Below are 12,622 nucleotides of genomic sequence, written 5' to 3' on the forward strand. Positions count from 1 at the left end.
ACTTGAAAAAGTTGCAGTGTGTGGTACAACCATGTACCTGCTGCTTTCTGTAAAGCATACATGTACACTAAAGATTACGAAGTCACGATTAAATGAGCACACTTTAACCTGAAAAATAAATGCTTGAAAAGTTGACTGAGGCGACAGAGCCGTGACAATGACTTCCTCATTACAGTAGCACACAGCACCATGTGGCGGTCTGAACCGCGCTTTCCTGTCCTACAGTAGACTTTTTCTTTGTGCTGTAAAAGGACAAAAGCAGGTGCAGAGCTGGGGGAGGCGGACCAATGGGCGGTGCTGCTGACCAAGTTGGCACTCAGCGGATAGGCTGATTGGTCAAACGTTATGTGTGGGCGTGGACACAACCGTGTCATATAAAAGCTACCGGCTCACTATCTCTCATAGTCAAAGAAGCAACCGGTGTGGAGGGGTCTCCGTGGCGTGAGTTTACATCTGGTTGCTCCTCATTTCACGCGAAGGATAACACGGGAAGGAAACTACAACACAAAATAAAGCGATTTAAAGTTGAATTTTACTGATGCTGGGACGTTGTAGAAACGCTTAGAAACATTTCAGTGTACTCAGGCTGCCCAATGCTTCTACATCAGTTCATGAACGGAGCCCTGGACGTCATGCATCCAACCTCGCTGCAAAAAGACACAACTTTCACCAAAATCTTTGTCGGCGGGCTGCCGTACCACACGAATGATGCCTCACTCAGAAAATACTTCGAGGCCTTCGGGGACATTGACGAGGCTGTTGTGATCACGGACAGACAGACCGGTAAATCCAGAGGATACGGCTTTGTGAGTACAGACAGGACAACCATAAATATGAAGAACGACACATACACCAATCTTTCATTGACAACTTTTAAACACTATTGACTCTCACTATAGATTAGCTGTCTCCTGTAATGCTTCTGTTATTTATTTCCTGGACCACGTCATTTTTAAAATACTTATTTTTAGTGTATGCAAAGGATGTGCCTTTCGTGTGAGTGCCTCTCCCCTTATGGGAAATAATGACTAATTCCTTCTAGTCATTTAAACTATCAGATATGTGTCAAAGGTAATTCACCCCCATCCAAGCTGACATGCATACTTGCACAGCGTCTCCTTTTTTCGGCTGGCTGCCAGTTATTTTAGCTTAATGAGAAAGAGGGATCACACAGGTTGGTGGGTAACTAAGAAGATTATATTTCAGCATATGTCCATGATGTCCAGACCCCCAAATGAACACCCCCCCCCCCCCCCCCCCCCCCCCCCCCAGCTTATGGCTTTGGAAGAGCCTGTGTTTATGAGCGAGACACAGAGAGGGAGCCTGCACTCCTGGCTGGCTTTATATGGTTATTTTTTAGCAGTGGGGTGGTTGACCTTGTACACCCAGCCCTCCATTGTCAAAGACCGGAGCATTCGGCTGTAGCACATGATTTGCATCACATCTTGGCTGCTTAGAGAAATTCCAGCATCAAGCAACTGGCTCTGTCTTATAGCCTACAACACGTTCATGTTAAACCCCCTTTCTGATTCTGTCATGTTTAGACTGAGGATGTTCACGAAACCTAAACTTACTTACAGAGCTTACTCGGGTGAGACAGGCTAAAGATAATGTTTACTGGTACATAAATCCAATCTTTAGCCCCGGCCCCTTCAAGTTAGGTGAATGAAAAACTGTTCATGTTTCAGGCAGATAAAGAGATTCCTTCTCTCTTTGATACAAAACACAGAAGCAGAACAAGAAATGCAAATATTTACGAGAACCTTGTGAAGACATATCAGCCCTAATGTACTGCCGGGCCAAAGAAGGAATGGAAAACTGTTATGTGTGCATGTTTACTTCTAAAGCCAGAATTTAAAGACAATTGCTCTCTGTGTTTACACATCAGCTCCTTAACTCTGAGGAAAGTGGTCCTGTGAGTCTAGCTGGAATCAAACGGCTGCTTATTGAGTCTTGTGTTTCAGGTTAAACAGGCTCAGACCGATGTGGGTGCTGCCCGGGAAAAAAAAAAAAAAAAGGCACACATTTTCTGTGGTGTGAGGCAACCTGATAATTGTGTTTTTAAGAGCGTTTCAGTTGGAAAGGTAGCTGGCAGCAGGAGGGGAGGGAGGCGCCCCGAAGCTGAGCACACCTTTTTTCTAAACACACTTCAGAGAGGTAGATTAGTAGAATCCCCCCTACACACACAACACACACAAACACACACACACACAGCAGGGCTCTTTTCCCGTGTAAACACAGTAGTCTCGTTCCTTCCTGTGTGTTCACAACACAGGCCCTGGAGTGGGCTTTGTTCTGGATCCTTCCACTATGGAGAGGCACACTGCTTTTAAAAACGTCCTCTTTAACAATGCAAGCCGTGGCCTACATTCACTACTCGGTCCACACACGGAGGTGGCTGAACCCTCTGAGTTGGCAAAATGTGGCAATCAAAACAGAAGGGCTCGTCTAATGCCAGGAGGGAGAGAGGAGGGGTGGACTAATACCAATCTCCTTAATATTTTAGCTCCTAATTGGATAAGCTCTGCGTTGCTCTTCTCAGATCCATATTTCAGCACTGAGCGGAGCTGAGTGGCCGTCAAGTGGCCAGTTGCTGCTGCTGCTGCTGTGGGCAGTATTCAAAGCTTATCATTGTGCTTTGTTTGCAGTTTCCTTTCGTATTCAGAGGCACAGAATCTTAACAGCTGAAAAAGTCTCTATTTTAATGCATTTCAAGTGTTTTATCTATTTATTTTTATTTTTTTCTTGAGTGTTTAATCTGTAACCAGCCGGGGCGCAACACAAAGCACTTTGTTTGTTTTGTGTGATTTTAATGTTGCTTTTCTGTGAGACCTTGTTGACGATTCTGATTTTCTCACCAGGTAACAATGACAGACAGAGGAGCAGCAGAGAGAGCATGCAAGGACCCCAACCCCATCATCGATGGCCGGAAAGCCAACGTGAACCTGGCCTACCTGGGGGCTAAACCCCGCAGCATACAGACAGGTGAGGTCTACTGTATATATGTTCAATGTGCTTTCTTCCTACCCAGCAACCATTCTATCATCTAATATGTGTTTGTTTGTGAAAGCTGATAGATAGATAGATAGATAGATAGATAGATAGATAGATAGATAGATAGATAGATAGATAGATAGATAGATAGATAGATAGATACGTTATTGATCCCGAGGAAAATTTAAGCTGATGGGTAAAAAAGAAAAAGGTTTTGGTTCAGTTAGAACATCCATACCATTCACATTTATCTCATTCTATTTTAAATACAAAATGAAGTGAATTTCCAGACAGCGTTTGTGTGTTTTTCCATCCGAGGTAGGACTGAAACAGACCCTGCCTCTGTCTCTCCGTGCTCACTGTGTATTGTTCTCTGGTCCTCCTCTGTAAATGCAAATGTGTGTGTCTGACAGCCGGCCTCCTATCTTGCAGGCATATCCATCGGAGTGCAGCCCATTCACCCAGCACTCATCCAGAGGCAGTATGGGTAAGTGAGCGGGAGTGGGCGCTTGTTGTATTTCTCTCTGTGGGATACCACCAGGCTACTATTCCTTTGACAAGCAAGGCCTCTGGAAAGTACATGTCAGTTTCTGTGTCCACATGTAACTCCAGAAGTAGTCTATTAGCATATCTGAGTTCTGTAGGGCTGAGAGATGGTTCACATATCTGTGGTAATAGAAGAGCATTCCAGAGGTGATTGTGTGACTCACTTTTTTTTCGGCCTCTGTCAGGAGCCTCTCCTCTCGCTAACCTGCCAGAGTGGACTCTGTCACTGAGAAAGCTTCTCCAAAGTGTCTGTGTTGTAGAAACAGCCTGGATAGCGTCGAGGAGCCATGGTCTGCCGAGCAGCTAATGAGCGTTTCACTGCAGTAATGACTCTGCTCGCCCCCTGCAGCTCCCTCAGATCATCCCTCAGCACCATTCAGACACGCACAAACCACAGATCTGTGTGTGTGTGCAACATTAAAGCACTCATAGAACTCCATTTAAAGTGTTCGACTGATAAACAACAGTATCTCTTTACCAACATGACAAGTGTCAACAAATGGTTTGTGGTTTGATTGACAGTCAGAAATGTGATCGTTTGTTTTGATCGTCGGATTCTTGTAAAAGTTATTCTGAGTCCTGCACAATCAGAAAAAAAACCCTGGTATTTATACATGATAAATGTGAAACTGTAATGAGTAACCATGAACTAAAGGACGAGTGATTCATTATTGCCGGGTTAATATTCAATGAACTACCCCCTCGTTGTCCCATAAAGTTAAAGATTTCAGAGCATGCGGATATTTAAAGCTTTGTGGAAATCCCAGGGCACTCCACGGGGACATGGGTAAAATAAGAAATATTTAGTGTTTTTAAGATTTATAGTCCAGCCGTACTTCTGTGTCTGAATGAGAAATCCCATGGTCCACTAGGGACATGTCCCATCATGTTCCAAGACCTTAAGAGGACATTGGAAAGTCCCTCCCTGATCTGTGCTCCTTCTACCACACTGAGCATGGATGGCACAGGAAACCCACAGGGTCTAAAATGTGGAGCACAGTGCTGCTTTGAGAATTTTGCCTGACAGGTGCTGGCTCATATTACAGCTCTATACACCCCCTTAATCTCCCATGACCAGCACCCTAGAGATGTAGAGAGGCGCACGGAGCACCTGTCTGCCTGCCTCTGGGTTTCCTCTGTATGCTGGGTGACAGACGCAGGCCTCCCTAAGATGAGGAGGGCACAAGTGGCTTTTCTCCCCCCCCCCCCCAAGACCCTTTCGACAACATATGGCGTGAGGAGGGTATCTGAAGTAGGATTTTGAAGCGTGTTCCTGTGGTACTCTGGTTTTGGGCTTACTGCGGTGTCTGTGTGTAAAGCTGCGGTCAGCAGATGCTGTAAGGCCCAGAGGGGTCACTGAGGCCAGGACAATGGTTTGATGGAGGGGGTGGGGGGGGGGTTTCATTGAGCTTGCAGATTCATCTCCTCTCATGCATCACCTCCTCCAACTACATCCACTTCCCTGTGCTTTCCCCATATCACATGTTTCCCTTTTTTAATTGCTTTTACCACTGGTGTCCACTGAAAATTCTGTGGTGCCACTACCAGTTGTTAGATAGATAGAGACGCTGAAAACTGACACCTCTGTGACACCAAAGGGGGGGGGGGGGGGGGGTTAAAGAGGAGACTGAAGGGGGAGGGTATCTGGAGTCGTATTCTGGGACTAATGCTTAATGAGGCTGTGCGCTCCCAAGGAAACACACCTCTACAGGTGCCAAACAAAACACCCTTTGCCCTCCTGCTATCAAAGACTTTTCACAATCCCCTCTAACAAAGAAGAAAGGAAGGAATATGAAGCCTTCTCACAGGTTATTGTGAGGTGTTGTTTAATTCCCCCAACCCGGTCCAGACCCATCTGTTTTCACACTTGGTGTTGCTGTGAGTCATGTGCTGAAGGTCATTCGTGTTATCCTGTGGAAATATTTCGCTGCTCGGTGTGATACGGCCCAGGCTTTTCACATGAGCTCATTAAGAGGCCTTCGTGTCCATGATTACTTTGCCCTGTTTTTGTCACGTTCGTGTTCATCAAATCTTTTTTTTTTTTTTTTTTTTTTTGTCTAGTGAGCTTGCCTCTCTAGTCCACGCCTGCCATCCGCAGAGTGGCACTACGTCAAACCCACACAGACTGGCCGTCAGCACAAAACCAGCTGACCTATGGTCTTCTGGCCGTCATCCACATTCCCTTGCCACTGTCCCACAATCCACTTGGCATCTCTGCCCCCCCCTCCCCTCCCCCTCCCCCCGGGAGCTTGCTACCATCCCTAACTTCACTTGGTCCTCCCTTAAATCTAAACTCTCCATCTGTGCACAGACTGAAGATAAAGTACACGAGTGCTTTGTCTCTCCCTTTGGGCTTCTGTTACCTGCATAAGGTCGACTTGATTGTAAACTGAGATTACGGCAAACTGCCCGTGGAGAAACGCTGCCAAGGCCGAGGAGAAGGCAGGCTCGTTATACGTGATGCGAGTGAGAGCACATATAGCCCACAGCATTACTGTATGGTCATGTTTGAAAGCTGTGTGTGAACCTGAATGCCTCTTTGTGAGTAGCTCAATAGCACTGAGAGGACGGAGTGTAGATTGCGCCCATGGGTGGGGGTTACATTCATTTGCTTATGCCTACTCGTTACATGCTTCTGCTGTTGTCGTCTTTTATGGCTATCTTCCCCCCCCCCCCCCCCCCCCCATCAAATGCCTCAGTGAGCCTCTATATCTTTCTTCCACACTGTAGTTTAACATTATTTCCCTATGGTGTAATAAATCATTACTTGCAGGTTTTTTTGTTTTTTTTACTTATGTTGTCTATTTGTTTGTAAAAATGTTTTATCCTTGATGGAAGTTTTTTTATTTTTTTATTCTCTATTTGACAGATCTTCATAAACGTCTTTTAACATTGCGATTACTCGCAGTATTTCTGTGCCCCAAATGCTTCCTGGTTCAAACCAGTATTTGCTGAAACAACAAGACCTTAATGTTATTGTTGAAAATAATCCCTTCCCTCCTATTCAACCTTCTGCCATGGTTGCTGTGTGCCGTCAGCTGACCGTGGTACCAGCAGAGGAGCAGAAGAAGCCCACAGTACAGGACTAGTCCAGAGGAGTGTTTGACAGACATATGTGCCCAGCCTCCCCCTCCCACCCTCAGCCAGCCCCTCTCACAAGGTGCCAGTGATGGCTTGAGAGTGCAGTGCGGTGTGCTGTGATGGATTGGAGTGCCTTTTTTTTTTTTTTTTTTTTTTTTATCTTTCCCCTTTTGTGTGATATGAAGTGAAGAGGTTGTGCTGATTGCGGTGTGACTCTTTCCCTATTATGGCATGGTTTGGGGTTTGCAGTGGTAATTGGTGTGTGGGTGGGTGATGAGGAGAGGGGAGTGGGCTGGGGGGTGTGCGTGTGTGTGCGTGTTGACTTCCCTATCCATGCATGCGTTCCTCTTTTGCCGTGTGGACCTCATGGCTGCTTCTCATTTCTGATTTGTCATTTACTCCTGAATGAAATCCTTCGACAAAAAAAACAACAACCACAACCTATTAAGTCCATGAAAAGAGGATGTTTTTTGTTTTTAGTATTGAGGGGCAGCCGCAGACCTTACATCAAGTGACATTTGTTTGGACTTTTTAGTCTTTATCTCAGGGTGCAAGTCTTACAGTCTAACGAGGACAAACGCTCCTCACAAAAGTGTTTGTCACACGGTCCTTTTATAAAAGAAGGTTCTTTACCTCTCCGCCATAACAGTGTCTCCCTAAAGACGACAAACCCAGGAGAGATACTTCAAGTACTGACTGAAAATAGACTCCTGAAGCCCAGTCCATGTTCCTATCCTCTGTGGAAAAGCGAGACAGTGCAGTCCCCAGACCTCAGCAACTCTAATCAGCTTCAGTGAGTCGGGCCTCCTGAGTCCTGGCAGAGCCTGGCATCCAGCCCTGATGATGAGCTCCCCCGCCACCATCTACCCCCAAAGTTAGCATCATCACCAGTGATGGTCTGTGTGAGATTCACTCACCAAGTGAGAAGTTGCAGGCTGCAACTTCTGTACAGCTTCCATGCAGTTCCCTTTTTTCATATATGTGTGTGTGTGTGTGTGTGGCAAGTGAAGAGCAGCAGCTGTTAAAACACTCTGCTGATGCCTGAGCTTGAAAACCTGCCAGTAACGGCTGACTCCCCCCCCCCCCCCCCCCCACACACACACACACACACACTCAACTCCTCCCTGCCCTTCTACCTCAGGAAGTCCTACTAAACAGGTTTTGTAGGTTTTACTAACTGAAACAGGCGAAGGGTTGAGTCACCTTCGCTGCCTAACCTCCTCTACCTCATGTCTACTTCATCTTTAATAACAGTGGACATCAGCTTAAGAGTTGTCTTCAGCTCAGAACATCTACAGAGAGTTTATACTCCCGACAGGCTCGTCCCCTGGGAGAAATGTAAACAATGGAAGCCAGACTAGATTTCTCTGTAATAACCCCCCTGTTTGGTCTTTGTGTCTGTGTGCAGGATGGCCCAGCCATACGTATACCCACAGGCCTTTGTGCAGCCCAGCTTGGTCCTGCCCACTCAGGTTTCCACCTCTGTCAGCACCAGCCCCTACCTGGACTACAGCGCAGCCTACACTCAGTACGCCCAGGCAGCCTTTGAGCAGCAGTACCCGTATGCTGCCTCCCCAGCCGGCTTCCTGGGCTACAGCTACGCCACCAGCCCCACAGCCAACGCTGGCCAAGCCACCGCCGCCACTGCTCCATCCACCGTCCATCCTAGCCTCTCCTCCGCCACTGGACCCGGCCCAGCCTTCCTGCACTACGCCCCACAGCAGCACATCCAACCGGACCGCATGCAGTGAGCCGGGGAAAGGAGCAGAGTAGGAGCGGGGGGAGAAGGATGGGGGAGGGGGGTTGTTGGTTTCGGACCTTTGGACAGAGGATGGCAAAACACCCTATGGAGTCCCCCAGCTATATTTAGCAGGGGCTTTCAGGAAGAAGGGTGGGACTATTGCACTATGCGATCTGGATGAGCCCTTTGCTCATGGGTAAATGGGGTTAAAAGAAAAAAGCGGGTGGGAGGGGCTGGTAGACTGTTTTGGTTCAGGTTGGGAAGCTAAGCAGCATAAAGTATGTTGTCGCTTCCAAGGGCTTCCAGAAGCTGACACTTCATTTTTTATTATTATTTTTATTATTTCTATTGTCCTTTATTATTGTATTAATGTCATTGTCAATGTTTATTTGTATGCCATTATTATCAATGTTACTATGTTGTTGGCTCAATCAGTGGAAGTTATGTATGTCCAAGGTACATTGAGAGGTTGGTAGGACATGTAACTCCTCTTTCCTCCCGCCTCCAGAGTCGGGGTTGAAGGGAACTGCTGCTTTAGGACGCAGGGGGTCGGAGTTGGAGAAGGGGTTCAGGAGGAAGACAGGTTGGTGATCTGGAGAGGCAGAAAACAAGCCTCTTCGCCTCCCTGTCGTCCCTCCATCCTGCTGCCATCCCCAGTGAGGTAGAGCATTCAGTGTGAACAAACCTGCAGCTTTCAGTTCCACACAGGAAAACAAAAGATTTCACCTCAAGGATTTACGACTGTGGTGTCAGGACTACACGCTTTTTTTAGAAATTCTTTTTAATTAAAGAGGCCTTAAAAAAAAAAAAAGAAACTTCTTTTTGAATATCCTGATTTTTGTATGTGCTCTCCCCCACCACAGAACCAAGTGCAGACAGTCCTACATTAACTGACCTTTTAGCTGTCAGTGACTTTATCTGGCTCACTTGGGTCTTTAGAATTTCAAATGGATGTAGATAATCACATGCAGTATGTGGGCGATGGGGACCAGGAGCGCTGTGTATAGATGTTATAAGGTAGCTGACACTGAGCGCAAACACCAGTGTATTTTTTGTTTTCTCTTTTTCTCACTGAGATTTTCACAAACTGTTGTGCCCGAAAGGACATTCATGTACAGCAAATGTTTTATGTCATCAAGTACATTTACAATATTTATATTTAGGTATTTATATGAGGTACTAAGTTAAAAATAGTTTTTTTTGTTACTCTGACTCTAGTTGTGTAACTGATGTTGTTAAACCTGCAGAGGCATTCCTGCAGATTCACAGGTGTTGTCTTCATTTTGTTGCCATGTCAGTGGACTTGGTGCACAGCAATTTCAGAAATTCTAGATTTTCTTTTTTTTTTTCAATAAAAATGTCTTTTACAGTCCCTGCAAAGAAGCCATACGAAAAAAATAAAAAAATAAATAAAGACTTTGTAATTGAAGATTTCTCCAGCCTTTGTTTGATTTTAAAACATCAGAGGTTTTTTTGGGGTTTTTTTTTTTTTAAATCTGCTGTCCACCGAGTTTAAAACACCTACATGTAAATGATTTGTGTTTTCTTTACAACAGATCTTTAAGGCAGATCCTGCTGTGATGATACTTTGGGGTCAGAGAGTGCAGTGAAATGTGTGCGTTCTTATCAAAGTTGTGTGTGCTGTTTGAGTTCTGACTTTTATCAAGCCACAACACCACCACCTGCCAGAGGTGCAGGGTGTTCCCTTAAGGCCTCCACGCTAGCTATCATTCTTTTCTGTCTTGAAGAGAAAAAAATATGACGTTAGTCAGAAAGTGGATTTGAGGCCCCTTTAAACCAGAGCAGCAAGTAACAGTTTTTCTTTTTTTGTTCACGCTGCTAAACAAGCTCAGCTAGTTCTGTTTCCCAGCAGCGTTTCTACATGTTTGTGCTTACATCAGCTACTTCACAAGATGTGTCACTTCTAAACCCCTCAAAGGCCCCGAGACAAAAAGCAGGCAAGGTTGTGAGAAACAAAAACACATCCATTATCTTTTTTTTTTTTTGTCCTCACCCAGGATGTAATTCATCCCCTCAGTAATGATCTATGATGTGGCCTTGAGTTTAATAAATGGTTTTTGCGGTTCTTGTCTCGATAACATTCTAATTAGAGCATCTTTACTCGTGAAATCTTTTCTCATGAAATCCTTAATTACACACACCCAGCCCTTTAAGCAGTATAAGTTGATGTTCAGTTCACATGATAGTTTTAATTCTAGCTAGATTTTCATCCAAAATCTTTAAAGGTGTACCCACAATAAAGTAACAACATACTCCCATGAAGTTTGGAGACATTCAAGCAGCTTTGTGAATCATACCGAGGCACATTGAGGCTTTGTGCGAATTGTGACATGTTAACAGGCTCACTAAGACAAACCCCAACATGCTCTTGTTTAGCTGGTATAAATGTTGTTGCATGTTCCCCGTCTGAGTTAAGGTTGGAAGCGTTCTCACATTTGTTAGGAAGTACTACACCAATACACCAAAATACTGTACATAATATTTTTATCGAATTGGTCATGGTTTTAGCTTCTTTTTGTTTATGTGTGGGAAATGTCTTACATGTTTTAGCTTCACTCAACTTGTTTTTTTTAAAACACTCTTTTAGATGTCATCAAGTAAGTTGCTTGGTTTAACGTCATGGTAACAGAGTCAGTGGGAGTAAATGTGTTAAACGTTTTTGCTCAGGATTTGGATGGACACAGAAATGGCTTCAAACGACTAAAGCTTTAAAACTAAATGCCTGATAGAAGCCATAACCACGTGTTTGGACGTGCCGTAAAAGACGACATCTCTAAGGTCATGCTGTAGTTTTTATAGCTGAATCATGTCATAGGTTTGTAAACACCCCTGCGTTTAACTGAACTGATGTCCTTGCTGTTGCTGTGTTTACTGGTTGTTACTGAGGCACAGCAGCTCTGGCCCCCCTCTCCTTTCATCACTCTGTCACTGTTTATCCTTCACTATCTCACCTCCCTTTTCTCTGATTGTGGTCAAACTCACAAATTAATTTCTCGACTTTTCTGCTTGCCATGTCTTCAGTTCGCATCCCTTCTTTTTGCTCCCATATCAGGGCTTGTGGTTCTCTTTCTCGGAGCATGCCATCGTTTCTCTCTTTTTCTCCCCCCCCCCCATTTCGCTTATCTTTTCCTCCTTTTCATCTTCTTCTCGTGAGTCACACCAGAGCAAAAACAGAGCGGTGTCAGCTTGATGAACGAGGTCACTCAGTCCCAGGTCCTTGTTATGCTGATTCATCATTAGGCCTCTCTCTCTCTCTCTCTCTCTCTCTCTCTCTCTCTCTCTCTCTCTCTCTCTCTTTCACATACACATACAAAGTGAGTTCAGTCAAATCTCACTCTCCACATGCTTCTTTCTCTTTCGTGCAACTGTGACGTCAAGGGATTCCTCAGAACTATCATAAAAATAGTCCCACCTTATCAGACAGCAGCTTGATTTTAAGCTCAGCCAGGCAAAAACATGTCATGTTTTTTCATGGACTCTTCTAAGACAACTCTGAGTTGTACATATACAAGTACATATACATATGTAAGTTGTCCGTCTTGCAGTACTACCTGAAACTAACAGAGGACAGCTTTAATCTGTGAAATATAGTTTTCTGTAGATCATTATGAAGTCATCATGCAAGTGCTGTATTATTTAATGTCAGATTAAAACCCAAGCCAAACATCCTCCTCATCTGACTGACCCTGTCTATCGTCCTGTGTCAGTTTCCAGACCCACACGGCTCTATCAGTGTCCGTGGAGTGTTGGCATTGTAGTGTCAGATAGGCCTCAAATACAAGCTATATTTACCTAGAACCCAGACACCCATCACATGCTCTTTCCCATGGGTACTCCAATATTCCAATAACTCATTCAGATAACACGGTCTGGTCTGGAGAGAGTCATGTTTTGAGTATGAAGCTTTAGGGGAATGTAGAGTAATGTGCTGAATGGCATGACAACTTCAGTCTGTGAAAATACTTTGTAGTGATCAATCATTATCGTCATGTTGAAGTATGGGTAGTGTTTTTTTATGCATGCTAATATACTTTTATACCGTGTATGTAGTTAAAAATGCATTAAGTTATTGTTGCCAATTATATTTTAAAGTTGTTCTTTTTACAGCCCAACAGCAATCAATCAATAAGATTAAGAAGAAAAAAAAAGGCCTGTTATAAGTCTGTCCTATTACACAATGACTTATTTTCCGATCTACTGCCTATCTACATACACTCAGAGTGCATGAAAGATAGTTTT

The 12,622-nt window shown here is 44.6% G+C and overlaps 1 protein-coding gene across 1 annotated transcript; it reads left to right on the plus strand.

The window, feature by feature from the left end:
• The first annotated feature begins 385 nt into the window (after positions 1 to 385).
• On the plus strand, positions 386 to 9,791 carry LOC306822633 (RNA-binding protein 38-like). Its single transcript, XM_079341757.1, has 4 exons — positions 386 to 806; positions 2,862 to 2,985; positions 3,427 to 3,481; positions 8,030 to 9,791. The coding sequence occupies exons 1-4, from the start codon at positions 594 to 596 to the stop codon at positions 8,370 to 8,372; spliced, it is 735 nt and encodes a 244-aa protein (XP_079197883.1). The 5' UTR covers positions 386 to 593; the 3' UTR covers positions 8,373 to 9,791.
• The last annotated feature ends 2,831 nt before the right edge of the window (positions 9,792 to 12,622 follow it).

Source organism: Symphodus melops (assembly GCF_947650265.1).
Source record: "Symphodus melops genome assembly, chromosome: 4".
Lineage (NCBI taxonomy): Eukaryota > Metazoa > Chordata > Actinopteri > Labriformes > Labridae > Symphodus > Symphodus melops.

Bases quoted from the DNA above. Each gene is read 5' to 3' on its own strand.
- LOC306822633 (XM_079341757.1), top strand. From the start codon at position 594: ATGCTTCTACATCAGTTCATGAACGGAGCCCTGGACGTCATGCATCCA. The intron at 807-2,861 runs GTGAGTACAGAC...TTTTCTCACCAG, and splicing joins AATCCAGAGGATACGGCTTT to GTAACAATGACAGACAGAGG. The intron at 3,482-8,029 runs GTAAGTGAGCGG...GTCTGTGTGCAG, and splicing joins CTCATCCAGAGGCAGTATGG to GATGGCCCAGCCATACGTAT.